This window comes from Atractosteus spatula, chromosome 1 (assembly GCF_055471065.1).
Source record: "Atractosteus spatula isolate fAtrSpa1 chromosome 1, fAtrSpa1.hap1, whole genome shotgun sequence".
Lineage (NCBI taxonomy): Eukaryota > Metazoa > Chordata > Actinopteri > Semionotiformes > Lepisosteidae > Atractosteus > Atractosteus spatula.
The window spans coordinates 51,861,070-51,879,093 of NC_142706.1; the positions used below are offsets into that span (position 1 = coordinate 51,861,070).

The window sequence follows — 18,024 nt, forward strand, 5'->3', positions numbered from 1 at the left end:
TTTTCCCTCCTCTGGTGCTGCATTCTACAGGCCCCACACGGACTCGTCCAAGTCCACCTCCTCAGAGACGGACTGCAACGACAACCTTCCCGTGCACAAGCCCCCGGCTGCCTCTGCCTCCAAACACGCCTCCGTCAACGGCTACTTTCCCCAGCCGCCCTGCCTCTACGACTCGCCCACGTCCCGCAGCGCCTCCCTCTCTGCGGAGTCCAGCCTGTACAGCCTCCCGCGCAGCTACTCCCAGGAAACGGTGCTGGCGCCCAAGGCTGCCTCCTCGCCTCCTGTGCAGGACCCCGAATCCGGGGCGGAAGTCTACGTCTTCAACACGCCCTCCCGCAAATCCTCTGTGGAGATGCAGATGAGGCAGGTCTCCATCAGCTACGACATTCCTCCCACCCCAGGGGGGGGCGCCACATACCAGATCCCCAGGACATCTTGCCCTGAAGGTGCTGTGGTAGGACAAGCTTCCTCCCTACCGGAAGTACCCCCTCCTCGGCCCCCAAAGCCCTCCCTCACTGCCCCTTCTGAACGTTCCCCTACAGAAACTTATGCCGCCCCCCGTTCTGCCTCCGAGATGGACAATAACTACTCCGTGCCCTCCAGTGCAGGAAGCAAGTCTTTACGCAGCAACACCATCGCCAGCATGGACTCGCGCCTGTGGAAAGGTCAGTCTGAGCGACCTCCCTCTTAGCTGCTACCAGGAGTCCTGTCTCAAGTCTCTCTGAATTTTGCTCGGCACTGCTCATGGTTAGCTGCCCTCAGAAAGGCCAGCAAACACACTGGCGTGTGAAGTGGGTTTGTCGAGGTGCCTTTCTGTACTGAAATTGAGCTAAAGAATTGTTAAGGTTTCCACCTTAAGAGGAAGTTTTATTTAATAAGCATGCTGATTTGGGTGGATGGTCCAGAATCTTTTTATACCCTGAGAAAAAAGGCTGATATATCTTGGCTTAGTTTCAGCAATACAGACCACATTCAGATGACATGACATGCACTGGATGATGTGAAATAGGTTGGGTTTTTAGTTGTTGTTGAAAGTTGATACTGTAGTTTATTTTTGTTTTCAGTGTTAGTAGTTTCAGTTCAGGAGCTTCAGCACTGATTGGAGGATATACAGAGATTTTTTTTTCCTAATTTAGATATGTATGTTAAGGTTTGGGTGCTAAAATACTTTTGTGTTTGATACTGTAGCACTGCAATCTGCTGTTGGAAAAATCCAAAGCTACAATGAAGTTCCTTCCTTTAGCATTTGTGTAGCTTCATCGTGAGCAGACAAGTTTAAGTTTGTTAAGGCAGTTTGTTGGCTCAGACATGTATTGGCCACTCATATCACTTACCCAGCCCCCAGATCTATTCTTTCACATGATCCTTAGTTTTCAAAGTGTTACTCAAACTGAAAATGAAAAGTAACTCCATAAAAGAGCAAGAAGCCCATTTTCTGGTCTTGGGTACTGTAAATGTGGCAAACACCCACAGACGTCATTTCAGTTTAATTAATAATAATAATTGCTTACACTTATATAGCGCTTTTCTGAACACTCCACTCAAAGCGTTTTACAGGTAATGGGGATTCCCCTCCACCACCACCAATGTGCAGTCCCACCTGGATGATGCCAGTACTCTCACCACACATCAGCTATCAGTGGGGAGGAGAGCAGAGTAATGAAGCCAATTCATAGATGGGGATTATTAGGAGGCCATGATTGGTAAGGGCCAATGGGAAATTTGGCCAGGACACCAGGGTTACACCCCTACTCTTTTTGAGAAACGCACTGGGATTTTTAATAACCACAGAGAGTAAGGATCTTGGCTTTACGTCTCATCCGAATGACGGTGCCTGTTTACAGTATAGTGTCCCCGTCGCTATACTGGGGCATTAGGACCAACATGGACCACATCCAGGTACTGACCTGGCTCACAGGTGCTTAGCTTCGGTGTGCTGCCAGTTGTGAGTTGCAGAGTGTATGAAAGGTGCCAGGACACTCAGTCCAGTCAGATAAAAATAGATCGGTACCACAAATTGGCTAGAAACATGGACTTTGTCATGGTCAGGATCGCAGACGGTACTTGTGCATAGGATGGTGAAAATTCACAGTAGTGAAAATCTACTGTGCATCTGAATGTCTTTCCGATTCATCTGAAATGTAGACAGGTGGAAATAATTTACTTTATAGGCCCTTTAGCAAAAGGGCTGTGTCCTTTTGTATTTGTCTTGTGATGACATAATTCACTAAGCTACCACTTACTGGAGTTGCTTAAATAAAATGTTGTCAGTCCATTTATTTTTTTTACAAGAGAAACTGAAATGACCAAGTTACAATCTAGGCAGTGGAGGCATTATTGAAAATTATTTTATTTAGCTTTTAGCAGCCACCTCTTCATGGGTGTACATTCCTCTCTGTACTGGATGCTCAGATGCAAGGTTTACTTTGGACTGGACAGTTTCCAATTAGGTCTCCTGCTGAACAGATTAATCTGTTAGCACAGTCGTTCTCAAACTTTTTGGTCCAAGTACCACCCCTGATCAAACCAAAGCATCCAAGTACCACCTACAAGTCATCTTCTCATGAAAATCTCAGTGCGTGTGCGCACACACTCACATACACATATAATAAATATTATAATAAACTTTATTTGATATAGCGCCTTTAAAGGTGGCTTCTCAAAGCACTTTACAGAATGACAACAGGAACAACAACAATTAAAAATAAACAATAAAAAAGCACCATTTAAGTGAGAGGGGTGAGCCTGTTTAGTTGAGCAGAGCAGATGTGAATTCATTGGTCGAGCCTTGATATTTAATTCACAACAGAGTCTAACAGATTTTAAATCGTCATTTTCTTGACGGCCCAGGCCTCGCGGTGGATGCTGCAGTGCGTCCACTTTATTTCTGGATCAACCTCTCTAATTCGTGCAACTACACTGCTGTGTCGGCCTGTCATCACTCTAGCACCGTCTGTACAAACTCCAACGCAAACTCATCTCATTGGAGTGAAAAGCATCTGCTCATCTTAACGCACTCTTATCAGCGTACTTCTGATATCATCCGCCATATTAATAATTCTCTGAGTGACTGTGTCTTTCGGAGGGGGCAGCAGGTCTAGCTGTTTAGCAGTTTTTTCTCCACACGTAATAAGTATCAGCTCTTTTGCCAACGGTAAACAAAGTTCTTCACAAGTAGTGTGGGGCTTACCTGCTTTACAATCGGCAAGCTTGCATTTTCCCTGTTTCCATTTCAGGAGTTTGTCTCAGAAGTTAAAAGAAGTTTTTATTTCATACGCATGGGAGCGAAACTCAGAGACGCTCGGTGTATTTTTCTCAAATTAATCTAGAACAGTTCTTAAATATTTTTCTGTTATCTATCACACTTTCCTGTGCTCACAAGATTGCCAGCGTTCGTAGTACACATTTCTATGCTTTCCTGCATTTCCAACATTGGCATTGTTCCAAAGTCGCACACATTCTCCTACCTCCCTATTTGCTGGAGATAGGTTTTTTTAAATAAAATTGGTCACTTATGTTCGTAGCACGCATTGAATGGTATAGAATTACATAGTAGAATTACATAGTAGCTCTTGTGTCCACTCAAGTATTAGCGCACGCTGTATCGTAGTACGTAGGCTACGTATTCGACGCAAACTAATTTTATTAAAATAGAAAATAGAAAATATGAAAACCCATCCCAATTTTTCAGTGCACACAACAAAGTTCCAGGGTCATATGGCGTACCACCTGGTGGTGCTCCTACCATAGTTTGAGAACCACTGTGTTAGCAGAATGTCTACAGACATAGGGAAAGACCTGGACGAGCTTGATGAATGAATGGATCTGCTGTATTGGTCTATATTATTGAGTTAAAGGAAGGAACAAAATGAGGTTAATATCACAGTGAAAAATAATAAGAAAAATGCAACATTTTTATGGAGGAGCCTGTTACTACACCTGAAGAAAACTCTACATTGTTTTTTCTTTTTTTCAGTTTTTAGTGGAAAATAGTATAGAAAATATTTGTTTCCACACTGATGCATCTCAAAATGTTGGCCCAACTTTCTGTTTCCTAAACTGATTATGTATATTGGAGAAAAGAACGTCAAGCTGATGCAGTAATGTTCTGCAGCAATTCTTCTCTGATACAGATGTACTATCCAGTGCTGATGAGGTAATCACCTGTTAAGTGGGGACAGGTGGCACTGACAGCCTTTCTGATCGTGTTCTCACAGCACCGCATGCGAATGTAGCCCGTCTCTGTGGTGACTGGGGACAGTGTGAGCTCAGACCTGCCCTTGTGTTACACAGTTCAATTGAAATAACCGACTCCATTTGCCTAATGGAAGCTCATGGTAATGAGAAAGCTTCAGGATATGCCTACTAATGAAATATCTTCCACGTAAATATAGTGAAAGAAGCCTGGGGGCATGCTGGAGGTCCTTGACCATTTCAGGGTGGTTAAACACATCTACTGTCATCCCAGAAGAACAGCGGTCTGAGGTTTTCCTCTGAAAAACTGGAGAATTGTTGTGCTGATCAGAAGAATCTTGAGAGTCAAAACAACGTTATAACAAAACAAAAGTAACATGATATGGTCTTGGTGCAAAACTGTCTTTAAATGTGATCTGTGCTGTTTCATTCTAGGACTGTGGTTTCAACAATTTGCCAGTTTTTTCTTTCTCTCTACATCCAGACTTGGCAATCACAAATGTGATCAATTACCATACTGTTAGACTACATTGTGATTGATACCCAGTTGCAGCTTACACTGCTCCCAGTGAAATAGAGATTTCCAATACCTAGAGGAAAAAAGTGTCCATCTTAAGTGACTATTAATATATTAGACTGAAAAATCTTAAAAACAAATTACACTTCAGCTTTGCAACCAAGGTATTGTTTTCTGAGCTGAACAATTTTGCTCTGTACCTGTCTGACTCCTGGTGGTGGTGGCAGAGTATTCTTAAAGTTGAGCTGTTCAATACAACGTGCATCACTAGCTGCTTTCATTGCTTAACTGATGTGGATTGATTTTAAAACAGCAGCCTTGGTTCTTTAAAGGCAAGGAGCATCGTTTAGAAATAACATCATTGGTTATATTTGTGTTATTTTTGTGCTTTTGCCTTGGTAAAATGCAACATTTTTACCAAATCCCCCTTACAAATAAGAGGAGGCTGCTTGACTCATGACGCTCATACGGATATTTTTTAACTTGTCACTGTATGACATTCCTTTAAGCTCGGGAATGCATCCATTGGCTGTTTTCTGGACTTATTCCAGTGCAGTTAGATTATCTGGAACATGGTAGCTAAAATTGAGCACTAAATTCTAAATGTGGTGCCTTGTACAATATTAGCATAAAGCCCCTCTGCTTTTAACTACATATCCTAACGTTTTGTTTGTATTTTTAAAGTTTTCCCACATTGCGTTGACGATAAACCTGAAGTGTAAATAAATACCTGTGGTTTTCTTATAATTAGATTCTGCAGGCTGTTTAATATTTTGCATTAGTAGTTTTCCTTTGCAGCTTCTGCAGTATTTGCTGCACTCATTTGGCATGAGTTGTTAGAACACCCGACTGTTCACACTATACCAGAATCCACATCATTAATAAAAATTAGGAGGTGCAGTGTTCCTAATATCTAAATATTCCATGTGCATGGTATTCATTACTGGTAGTGTATGTTCAAAGACATGAGTTAAGCAAGACATACTTTCTAGATGTTGACTATGTTGATTGTCCAATAGTATAGTATTCCCATTTAGATCTTCTTATTAATCTTTATTTATGGTTTCCATAATCTTGTATGTAATAGAAGTCTATGATCATTTGGTTTGATTTCTAAAATAAAAATGCTTTTGCTTCACAAGCACCTGAAGTGAAACTAGCCAGCTCATATACTCACTGTAGCACATCATGCTCGGGAAATTAGTAGTTGGTTGTGGAAATGAAGTGAAAATGTTAGAGTGCTTTGCCAAAGCGTTGTGAATTATCAAAATCGACAGTCATCATAATCACAATTTATGTAAAAGTAGTGAAAAGCTGGAAAAAAGGACCTCCTAGAATAATAGACAATTAATAATATAGACAAGCCTCCATAGTTTTAAAATATAGATCTGGTATAGCAAGTACAGAAAAAAGTATCTAAATGTCACAACACAAAATATATTATTTTAAGTGTACGTTTCATAGCGTAATGAACTCTGGAACCTGAAGGTAAAGATTGCATTCACTTGGTTTATTTGCCACCCCGCACTTGAAGGTTTTTAAAATAACTGAGCAACCTGTTTGCCTTTAACTTCTTCTGCCCAAAAGTGTTTCGTTAAAGCATTTAAGTTTTTATTACAAATATTTTCTTTAAAAAAAACCGCTACAGACTTGCGAAGGCTGACATAGTCTACAATTATGGGTTAAGAAAAATACACTACAGCTGTAAAGAGCATGTCTCCCAGCAGATGTCTAGGTGGCAGGTGGAGACATGGATATATGTGTAATATGTGTATTACTGTATTTTTGGGTATGAGTGTTTGTTTGATGGTAAGCTAGGTAACAGAGAAATTTAAAGCCGTAAAACGAGGTTGAGGGATGACTGACAGCCTGTTTCTTGAGCATCTAGAGGTTAGGAGGTTAGTGTCAATCATATGTTCTATTTCCATAAAATAAATGTATAATAGGCATCCTGACTTACATCTTAGAAAAAGGAAAAGTATTTTGAAATGTTTGTGTACATATTAGTAATTGTTTGTGAAGTATGTTTGAACTGAAGGGGCTTTTGTTTTTTCTCTTCCATACTGTTTGAAAAGGGAGGGAGGCTTCTGTGACACCAGCCCTGACTCTATTGACATGCAGATGATACTGTTCATCTCTGTGTGTATTTGTTTAGCCTGTGGAATTTGCTATCCATTGTCTTCATTTGAACTTTGTGAACTCCAGAGAACCCTGTGCTGAAAAATGAAAGCACCTTTTGTTTTTTCTATGAACTCCCATGCCCCTTGAGATAGGCTTGTATATTTCATTTGTAATTCAAGAGAAGGGACATCACTGGAAGGGACTGAATACTTCTGCAAAGTACTTGTACATACAAAATATCTGTTTTCTGTATACACGCCTTGCAAAATAAAATCAAATAATGACCCCCTGGCACATCTAAACTATATGTAAACTGTAAGTCATGCGCTGACTGCTGGCGGAGGAGAATGAGAAAAATACTTACATGCACAGAGCTTGAAAAGACGTGCCTTCTTTCACTCTAGAAAAGCAGTGAAGCACAGTATAATTAGTAGTGTCCATACCACAACAATGGAATTTTGTACTATTATGGAATTGTACTACTTGTTTTGATTTTCATAATTCCTTTGAATGTTAGCAAAAGTTGCAAAGGAAAAATCAAAAGCTACAATATGTTGATTGCAGAAGTATTCAGGCTTCCAAATCAATACTTTGTGGAAACTTCTTTGGTATCTTACAGTTACAGCTGCAAATCTTTTTTGTGTATGCCTCTAACTTGGGGAAAGTCTGGGAAAAACCAAGGTTGCTGCTGGAAGAGATGTTAGAGGGTCCTAGTATAGTGACGGGGACACTATACTGTCAAAGGGCGCTAAATCTTTTAAGGCCTCAAGAGAAAGAACTAAGAGGGAACCCATACAAGAACTCAAAATTTCTGAATTTTTCAAAATGTCAGTGCAGGGCATTTCTTTAAGTCCCAGAATGCATCAGGTTGCTCACTTCAGCAATGTCTTTTTGTAACATTGTAACAGGAGTATTACAGAATCATGTGATTCACTACTGTTGTGTACATAGGCCATTCAACTACTTGTGTGACTTTGTGTATCAAAGTAATTTTGTGAACCTGAATCTATTTACAGTAGGTATGCTATAGTACAGTTTGTTCTAATATATGTATTTTCAAGTTTATAATTCTAAATATGAATGCATTTTTTACCAACTGTACTGTACATCTTATTGTTGTATCTGAGGTTAAACTACTTTGTGTAAAATAGACATAGACAGCTTATTATTGTCAGAAAATAAACTCATTTTAAGCTCGATGTTCTTTTGTAAAAATGTAACTTGGACTTTACAACCATCACATAACTGATGCGGAGGCTTTCCCCTTCTGTCTCTTTGTATTTTACAGATTATGGCTCTCAAGATTTCTACGACATCCCTAGACCATTTGCTACAGACAGAAGCAGTTCGCTTGATCTTAATGAAAGCTTCAACAGTTACCTCGTAAGTTCATTTGGAAAGCTTTTGTTATATTGTGTGGTCAGCACGAGTACTTAAAATGGAAAGCTTGCTTTTTCTCCTTTTGCCATTTTTTATAGAAATAGTTGACGTTTACCATCTGTCTCTTTTACTACAAAACAAAAAAGGCCAGTAAACCAGCAATGACCATAGTGTAGTTAAATACATTATACAATAATGAAATTAGGTTTACAATCATATCCACAGATAGGGATGACGCAGTTCAATTCAAGAGTGAGGGTGTCCCATCCTTGTATTGTATGGTTATAGATGAATTTCCTTTAGGAGGTCAAATGATCCTCTAGGGCAGGGGTCTCTCTTCCTGAAGTTGGGATGCGACGAAACCCTCATTGATGAGAGAACCTTGCTCTATGCTATGAAAGAAAGGGCCATCTTAGTTTCAGGAAGAAGCTCATTTTTGATTTTGGCTTGTAATAAATACATGTAAAAGCCTAGTGTTGGAGCCAGGCTAGGTGAAAATGCACCTATTTGCATCTTTCATCCCTGTGTTGTTTTGAAACGCAGAGAAAAAAGGGCATGATGCCGGTCGGCAGCACGTCGACTGAGGAAGTGGATGCCAACTACGTTGCCATGGACGCCAACTCCCCGTCCCATCACCACTCCCACTCCGGCAGCCTGTCCGAGCCCATACAGGAGCCCAACTACATGTACATGACGCCCGTCACCATGGAGTTCCCCTCGCTGGGGAAGCAGGTCCCTCCGCCGGCGCACATGGGCTTTCGCTCCAGCCCCAAAACGCCCCCCCGGAGACCCGTCCTCATCAGCGACTGCCAGCCGCCGCCTGTCGACCGCAACCTCAAACCGGACCGCAAGGGTGAGTAGGAGTGTGGGCGTGAGTGCTGGTGCGCGAGGGGAGACGAGCGAGGCTTCATCTGTCTTTTCCTTCCTTTTCTCTGTCCCTGCTCGCGTGATTTCCCTGTTGTCTTTCTGGTCTGTGGAGGTCGTGCCTGCCCATGTGTCTTAACTTATTCATTTTTATAGTGTTAGGAGCATCTTTTCATCTCGTTGTAGTTGAGTTTCAGAGTAATGCTATACGGAAGGGTGTACACGCATACCCTGGTATCCAAACCTAATTTCTTTCTGAAAATCTGTTCGGAAGGCAGGAGATCGTAAACAAAAATAAAAACCCAGTTCTGAACCACGCAGACCATTATAGCAAGCTAGTGAACAATGCAACTCTACTCAAATAAGCCAGCTATAGCTGTGAAATAATTAATGATATCATATTTACATTTTTCATTAATCTCGTAATAGATTGCTATCCAAGCGGTCAGCTAGAACAACGTGCGAACTGTTGCCGACTACTACGCTAAAGAAATTGATAAGAAAATGAAAAACCTAGTCAGAATTAAATAAAATCTGTGAAACAAGCGAACAAACAAGCAAACTCTTCCTTAGTGCCCATAATGAACAGCAACTACAAAACAAACACAAAAAAACACTTGAACTTGTGTTGAATGTGAACACAAGCTTTCGCTGCGAATGCAAACAAAACACTGCTGCCTCACGGCATCCTTAACCATACTGCCTGTCTCGCGCACAGAAACAAACTGCTGTTCTGTGGCCCTGAATTCAAATGTTCGCAGAAGGTTCTTGGCTAAAGTCGGTCACTTTCGAACTTCAAATTTCTGATGAGTGAAAATTCATTCTTATAACGAATTACGAGGTACAAATTCTTCATGTTTGGAACAGCAAAATTTCGTTCTTATAATTAATTACAAGGCACAAATTCTTCATGTTAGCAAAAATTCATATACCGAACATTCTTATACTGGGTATAAGTATATTAGGTACTTCTTGCTTAAAATTTGAAGAAACTGAAAAATTTACAGAATTTTTAAGAATGTAAAAAATGGCTGAAGCCTATAATGCCAGACTTTTTTTTTAGCAGCCGTGCAATAAAATGTCAGCTCATTTGTTCAGCCTGAGCTGTTGAACCCTTTTAAAGAAACTTTTGCTGGTTTCGTACAATATTTTACTGATGATTATAATTTTCAGAAGAAGGCATGTCTACATCGGTGTCCTTTTTTGCTGACATTGCTATGCAACTGTCAGTGAAAGGGGTTTGATCTGGCCTTCCATTTGCAAGCCTCCTTTACCCAGAGTTCAGCTCCTTGTGTACTCTTTTGACTGCAGCTTTGTCCCGCAATCTGAGGCTTTGAAAGAGCAAACCAAATCGTTTCTCCTTCACTCAAAGAGCCTTTTGAGAACACATGAATTGTTGCTGGGTGCCAATGTGATTCAGCGCTAGTCTAAAAGTCCTTATTTCCTCATTATTGGAAGGAAAATACTGTAAACTTTTTAAAAAAAAATTTAAACTGCACCTGAGAATTTAAATTTCACCAGTTAAAATAAGGCCATTGTGTGAGGGTCATGCAGGGAAAGAACAGTTATCAAAATTGCACTTCCCGTATTTTACGAAACACAAGAGCCTGTGCCTTAAACTGAATAAAGATTAAGAAGTCAGTCAGTTCAGTGAAGAGAGGAGGCATCTCGGAAGAAGTAGAATTTAAATGAGCTCCATCGCCCTTGTAATTCCAGGGTTGGGTGATGCGTTTCAGCAATATGCCGCGCATCAGAATGGGACAACTGTTTTTCAGATATTAATTTAAACTTTTTTACTAGTATGTTTTTAGAGGTATTTTAGAGGTACTGTAACACATTTCTGCTTTATGAAATGGATCCTGCTTTTCTTCAATCAATTATTTTTCCATAAAAATGAGTACACAGCACAGAAACTTGTTCACAGGGGAATTTAATTAGAATAACTAAAATTCTGATCCTTATTTGTCATTATATCAAGATTGATTCAAGCTATTACTTTCTAACTTGTCCAGTGAATACTTGAAATTGTTTCAAACAGCAAGAAAAGAGGAATGTGCATATGAAACTTGGTGCTTTTGTAAAGTTAATTTCCTAGTCACAATAAATTGTTAATATAGTGTACTATTCTACTATTGAAAAACATTTAAAGTTTTGCAACCAAAACATACAAAAAAATCAAAACAAAAATACATATGCAAGCTTCAGAGAATGTCTTCATTATAGATGTTTTTAACAAATTACATTTTTGTTTCAGAATCAATATCAACTCCATTAAAAAAGTACAACTGTATACCTTATGAATCTCTTTCCTGACACTATAAAGCCTCTTCTGCATACATTGTAATAGCAGTGACTGACCAAATGTAGACTTTATTCAGCATGGTTTAAGCTTTTCTGTCTGTTCTGGCCATTTGTAAATGTATCTAGCGGTTTGTGTGTTCAAAACACATTTATATACCAAATTCTGTCTAGTCAGTGCCTACCTTTGACCAATTGCTCCTCCATCTTAAAGTGAAGATGTAGTTTTTTCCCCCAATTCCTTTTATTTTAACAATATAGACAAGATAATTTTTGAGGCCACAGCTTTGTATTTTTAGTATTTATTCCACACAGGTGTTTTTATGCTTTTGTTTTACTGCCAGGAGTAAAACATGCCTGTGAATGCCAAAACCCACAGTATGTAAATATACATTGTCATGTATTGGCAAGACAAGATCAGGTTGCTTTTATCTGAATGGCAACCATTTTGGCTGGTCTGGAGAGCTGAAAGTTTGGGTATGTCTGGGTTTTAGTGCTGCAATATACACGAAGATAATGCCTGAGGGGGAATACTGTGTGAGACAGGGAGTAACCGAGTAAATGGTAGCTTGGAGTTAAGAATGTTGCACTGTAATCGTTCTGCAGTTTGAAGTGCATTCCTTGTTGAAAATGCAGTAAATGCCTCAAAGTGAAACCTGCACCTTGATACTTAAAGAAGGAACTGTAATGCTATTTTTATATTTCAAGGTTAGAAATAATCAGCATTGATGAGTGCATTTCAAACCACAATGAAAGTAAAATGTACACAGTAATGTGTAAAACCTCCAATTTACGTCACAATATAGATGAAATTTCCGGGTATGCATCACTCCATATCCTGTGCCTCAGAACGAGGCAACCAAACCTCTGGTGAGCTGAACCGGCTCTATTATGTTTTAAACAAGCAGGGTTATGAATACATACTTTTAATCCAATAGAAATATCGCTCTTGGCTTCGAGATGGTTTTGCCGACAGATGCAACTTATTTCTTAACTCTGCCCGTAGATCATGTTGGATCATTTCTGTGGTGAAATGTCTGTACTTTTTCGTTCATGCATCGCGTTACATTAGTCATTACAGTGACTAGTGAGCAGGAAGGACCGCATCACGTCGCAATTTGCGCAAACTCTCACTCTCTCCCATGGTGAGACTAGGGGGTTGCAACGACAGGGCGACTATACAGTACTATCACGAAGTGAATTTTGCCAAACCATCGATAAATTTATTTTGCTACCGAGATTTAATTACTGTTCCGGGAAATTGGGACTGAAGTGTCCCTTTAAAGTGAGTATTTACATAGGCCAGCTTTAATTGGATTTCACCATTTTGTGGTTTTGCCGGTTAAATGAATGTAGGAAGCGAGGTTTTTCACATTGTCCATTGGCTGTGTGAAAGTATCATGCAGGATCACCATTTGTGCTGCGGAGCCCGTTCACTTCTTTACTTTTGCTGAAAGAGCAAGTGCTAACCTGAGCACAAGAAATCACACAATCATGGAGGTGTATGGCAGCCTTGCATCTCTCTCTTGTCTTTGTGTTACGTATGTTGTGCTAAAAATGCCACAGTAATAGAAGCTTTAATCTATACCACTGAGTCCACATTTGGCTCTATGCCTTGGGTATTTACCCTATACGATCTGGTATTTACAGTATACATGCACTTCTCCTGTTCAGCTTTCATAACCATGGGACAGGCACTGACTTTATAAATGTAATGTTGTCATTCATACTGAAAATCTTTCATTTCTATGATCTCTTTTCATCTATGTTAACGTAATGTAAGCTCAATCTCTGTAACTGACCTCTGACTTACCTGTGGTTTCTCTCTCGGTGTGTGAGTGGCCTCTTGTGGGGCGAGTAGTGTGTTGTTTTTTTGAGATGGTGGGCTTGGAGCTTGTTCTTGAGCTGTTCTATGTGAGGGGGCTGAGTCAAAGCTGCCTCCTGCCTTTCTTGCTTGTTTCTGTGGGATGTCATGCAAGTGCGGTTGATCTGCTGAGCTAATTGGGGAGGGGGTGGTGGCTACTTTTGGTTGAAGGTGGCTTTCTTCAGTTTTTTCTTTTTTTGCTCTAATTAATATTTAGATTCACAAGACCCTTTTTTTGTGGCGGGGCAGGGGGGGGGATTAGGAAATGTGTTTCAATCCAATAACCAAATCGCTGGCTTTTAAAATATTTCGGGATACATGCACAAATGACTGGCTGTGGTTTACTTTTTGTTTTTTTACCAGATTTAATTTCACTGGTGTTATTTTTAAATCGCGCTTTGGGTGTTTCCCTTTCTCATGACATATGAAGCGTTCTGAATGCAGTTTCTGGAGCCGTTGCTGGCCAGAGCGCGTGTTGCATGGACTGAAACGCATGCCTGTGGGGAGCTGTGACCTGCCGCTGCATCAGCATGAGCGCTGCGGGGGGGGCCGGGGGGGGTGTGACTGGAGCTCTGCTTAGCTGAACACTGTTCTGTCTGGTTCTGCATGGGGAGGGGGCTTTAGAGTCATTGTATGTTCCAAAAAATTTATAACAAGAAAGTCTTCTTTTACCAATCAGGTCAGAGCCCTAAAATAGTAAGAGCTAAACCGTTTGGTTTAGAGCGAACAGATTCTCAAACCGTAGGTGAATTCTCAAGACGACGTAAGGGTATGTACTGCAAAGAGCTCCGATAATACAGGACATTTCATTTTTCTTATCTGTGTTGCCAGTGCCTTTAACTCAATTAAACCTAAAGCATGCATTAAATTGTTTGTATTATTTCTAAGTGCTAGAATTCAGTAATTTCCTAACCTTCTCTATGTATGTTTGTCTTTGCTATTTTTATTGATATTTTTGCAAATACTTCAAACCACAAGTGAAAAAGATAAATGTAAAAGAAGAAAAGCCCTCTTTAGTCATATAATTGTGGTAATTGTAATATTATATAATGGTGTGGCCACTATATTAGGAAATGTTTGCATTCATGCACACAGAAATTCTGTTCCTCACAATGCGTGTCATGTGTATTAGCTTATTTATTGGATCTCATAACGTATCTGAGTTTTGCACATAACATGACTACTCACATGAGTGTTATAATAGAAAATAAACTTTTAATAATAATTCCTTACACTTACATAGCGCTTTCTGGACAATCACTCAAAGCACTTTACAGGTAATGTGGACTCCCCTCCACCACCACCAATGTGTAGCACCAACCTGCATAATTTTGGAAAGAAAAAACTAAATTCAAAACTAAAGAAACCACTATATTTCTTGCTCGTCTTTGAGGAGGCTGTTTTATTGGTCCAGAAAGTTGGGCCTAACCAGTGCCCAGGATAGAATGGCAGTTGGGAATTATGGATTATGATTCCGTCTTTCCCATCAATATCTTAAATAGTTTTTACATTTTACCCATTGTTGCAGCATGCTCATTTTTTAACTTAGCTGTGTTTGTGGACTTTTTAAAGTACTTAAATACAATGAGACAACGTATTTCCCTGTTTGAATGGTGTACACTGATTTGATTTCATTAGCACAGCAAATTAAAATTACAGCTGTTATAATAGGTATACTACACTGCTACTGTATGTAATGATGAAAAAGGAAACAGACAGCTTCTAATGCACTTCTGCTGTTTTTTAAACCGTAAACTTCAAAGACTAGATATTTAGAATTATATTGATAGTCCCTGAACCGGTTTACTCATCTGTGTCACTGAGTATTTAATTTTAATGTAGGATATTTTGGATGATGTTAAATACAATCCAGAATTTTTCTGCTTACAGTTGCATAAAACATCTCGCACACTATTTTAAGATGGGCCATAGTATAGTGTGTGCTTAATCCTGTACTTGTGGTTATTGTGAAGAGTGAAGACTCGCCAATACTTTAGTTAGTTTATTGAACGGGGACAGTGAACGGCTTTTAAGCTGCACCAGAGTTATCTAAAAAGCTAATTTACATCTGTAGTCCCTGGGCAGGAGACAACCAATGAAATACATGACAGAGAAAAAATCTCAGAACATATCGTTCTACATTACAAATGGTGAAGTGCACAAAAATAACGGCATGTTTAATTTATAAATATATCAAAAGTTGTAACAGTAACAATTGCAGACAATCTCTTATCGAGATCAATGGCATGTTAGTCATTTAAAGATAGAATGTACATATTAACAGTCTGTCAGTTACGGGTGATAAGTCCTGGGATTTTTTCTTTTTCCTATTTAGTTGGCCACACCTTAGGATGTACCACTCCAGCTCTCTGTTCTGACACGCAGACGAACGGATACCTCCTCTGTGCCGATTTCTGTGTCCTGCCATCCACTGCACTGTCCCACTCTGACTGTTCTGTCCTCTCAAACGTTTTCCCAATAAACTGAAAAATTAATTTATACTGACATCACCTGGACACAGGCAACAACCTAAAGCCTGATTTCACCATAGGGAATTTATATTTCTTCTATTAAAATTGTATAATTATGTCATAGCACATAAACAATGGGAATCTTTGTTTTCATTTTTCAATGGCTTATTTTATGCTCTTGAACTGACCTGTGATTGAATAGGTGTGACAAATTCAACTGTTTTCACCAGAAGTTGCAGGGACTGTATAGATGGGCAGTCCATGCCAGGGTGAATATAAAAAAGGCATATCAGTCATCGCCCTGAGGATTTGTTTCTGCTGCAGGGGAGTGTGAAAACATTTTGCCATTTAGGCCTTTTTTCTCAGGTCTTTTCCTGTTGGTATATTGCACATATTTTGATTAAGACCTGGCCTTTCTGAATTGGGGGGCATGAAGAAAGTAAAAATTGTAAGCATTATTCATGTCCTTTTTAAATGCCTATTATTTTTCTGTGCCTCCCTCCATCAGTTTAAAAACGTCCCTGTGACCATTTTACTTCAACCGAGATACAAGGATGAGGTCATAATCTTTTATTTTGTATTCCCAAACTTCTGGATCTCACATCTTTGCGCTGAAGAAATGCGTGCTTTTATAGACGAAAACACTATAAGAAATATACCAGGAGAATAAGCCACTGAAAAATCAGAAGCTAAAACAAAGAACCCAGATAATGCAAGGATGTATTAGTTGGATTGTAGTCATTTATTTCTGATTTTGAATGACAGCAGGATATATTTGGGTCTTCACACTAAACATTTTTAGCAGCAACAGTAAACAAATTAGGTCATTTAAAGTACAATAAATCTGAATCAGGCGTCTTTCAAAATGTTTTTTTAACGAAACCAAGCTGATTGTACATGAGTCACATTTGAGAAGCAGCTGTGCCATTTGTATTCCCTGCATCTGCTTCAGCAATTGGATGCATTTCAGCACCAGCTGCAAAGCAGAAAGGCAATCAGTATAAATGTAAGGGGAGTTAAAGGAAATACTTAACTATGAATGAACGTGAAGGTGTACAAAATGCTGCCACAATATAGCTAGTCATTTTTCTGTTGATATACAGTATGGTGACAGTTATCAAGAATGGATCGGGGGAGGGCAGATGGAAGTTTGATTTAGTTTGGATAGGTTTATGTAGAATGCATGTTTTTTTGACCTGCGCAAAGTTGAAAGTTCAAGCCTCCTGCTTCTTTGATAAACCTTGTGAAAAGTGTATGTGCAGTTTAGTCACTGTGTCATTTCTGGAAACGCTTGACCCTTTCATATTTACCTATTTTGATTTTGTCAACTTTCTTCTTTGAAACATTTTTCATTTAAACAACATCAGAGCACTAATTCTCCCACCACTCGACATGAAGGGTCTACTGCCCTCTGCTGGGTTAAATACAACACTTAACTCTGTGGGTTTAAAGTTCCACATCTAGCCGTCTTCCAGATGCAGCTACATTTAATTTTTACACAACATAAAACAGGCAACTTACTCCAGAGTACTGTAGTTCAGTCCTGGAAAGAAAGAAAGATTTTTTTTTAAACTGTCAAATATCCTCAAATTGCCGAGTTCTTTGTCGTGATTTATAACAAGTCGGCTAGCGTGTTTGGAAGCCTGAGCCCACTGTAACAGCGCATGTCTTCTTTCACCAGTGAAACCAGCTCCTCTGGAAATAAAACCATTGCCAGAGTGGGAGGAGCTGCCGGCTCCAGTCAGGTCCCCTGTGACAAGGACTTTCGCCCGGGAGTAAGTATCATCTTTGCAGCCTGCGGCTTAGCTAGACTGTGAGAAGCTATTCAGTGCCATCGGCTTATCTGATACACTTTCCCCCAGCAAAGACTGACCATTGGCACAGTGTTTCATTTTTAGTTGAGTATTTTTTTTAATTAATTATTCAAATTGTTTAAACTCTTAAGTCAAATTCATATTCGTTAAACTTTCCTCAGATTGTGTGTCTAGCTCTGTCACACCCCGGGCTTTCAAGGTGCACTTCACGGGGACTTTTTAAATTCATGTAAATGTGGTCATGCATGACATAAGTAATAACATTGCTGTGTGTTGCTCTTAAGTGGTCGTCCAGTTATTGTCAGTAGCCTAAAAATCTAATGTGAAAATTCTCATTTTTAGGACTGCAGAAATTACATACACCCTCTTTAGAAAAACAAGACATATTAATTGCTGGACCTTTGTGGCCTTAACCTGTCTTGAACAAATCATTTAAGAATACTGCTGTCAGCGCATGGCTGTTTTATTCCCTATGGTTTTAAATGTTGCACAATGTAGGAC

At 39.6% G+C, this 18,024-nt stretch overlaps 1 protein-coding gene across 15 annotated transcripts in view; it reads left to right on the plus strand.

The window, feature by feature from the left end:
* The window catches only part of gab1 (GRB2-associated binding protein 1), a 93,814-nt gene that overhangs the window by 70,182 nt on the left and 5,608 nt on the right, over nucleotides 1-18,024 (plus strand). For 8 of the 15 annotated variants that reach the window (XR_016090792.1, XM_088910059.1, XM_088910086.1 and 5 more), the window contains 5 exons: nucleotides 31-665; nucleotides 8,121-8,215; nucleotides 8,756-9,065; nucleotides 13,918-14,007; nucleotides 17,391-17,484. Coding sequence is in view for 14 of the 15 variants with exons in the window: in XM_088910059.1 (XP_088766185.1) it covers nucleotides 31-665; nucleotides 8,121-8,215; nucleotides 8,756-9,065; nucleotides 13,918-14,007; nucleotides 17,391-17,484 (1,224 nt within the window). In the remaining variant the exon portion in view is untranslated. The remainder of the gene's footprint in view (nucleotides 1-30; nucleotides 666-8,120; nucleotides 8,216-8,755; nucleotides 9,066-13,917; nucleotides 14,008-17,390; nucleotides 17,485-18,024) is intronic. The other 7 variants (XM_088910134.1, XM_088910111.1, XM_088910129.1 and 4 more) reach the window with 3 other exon arrangements.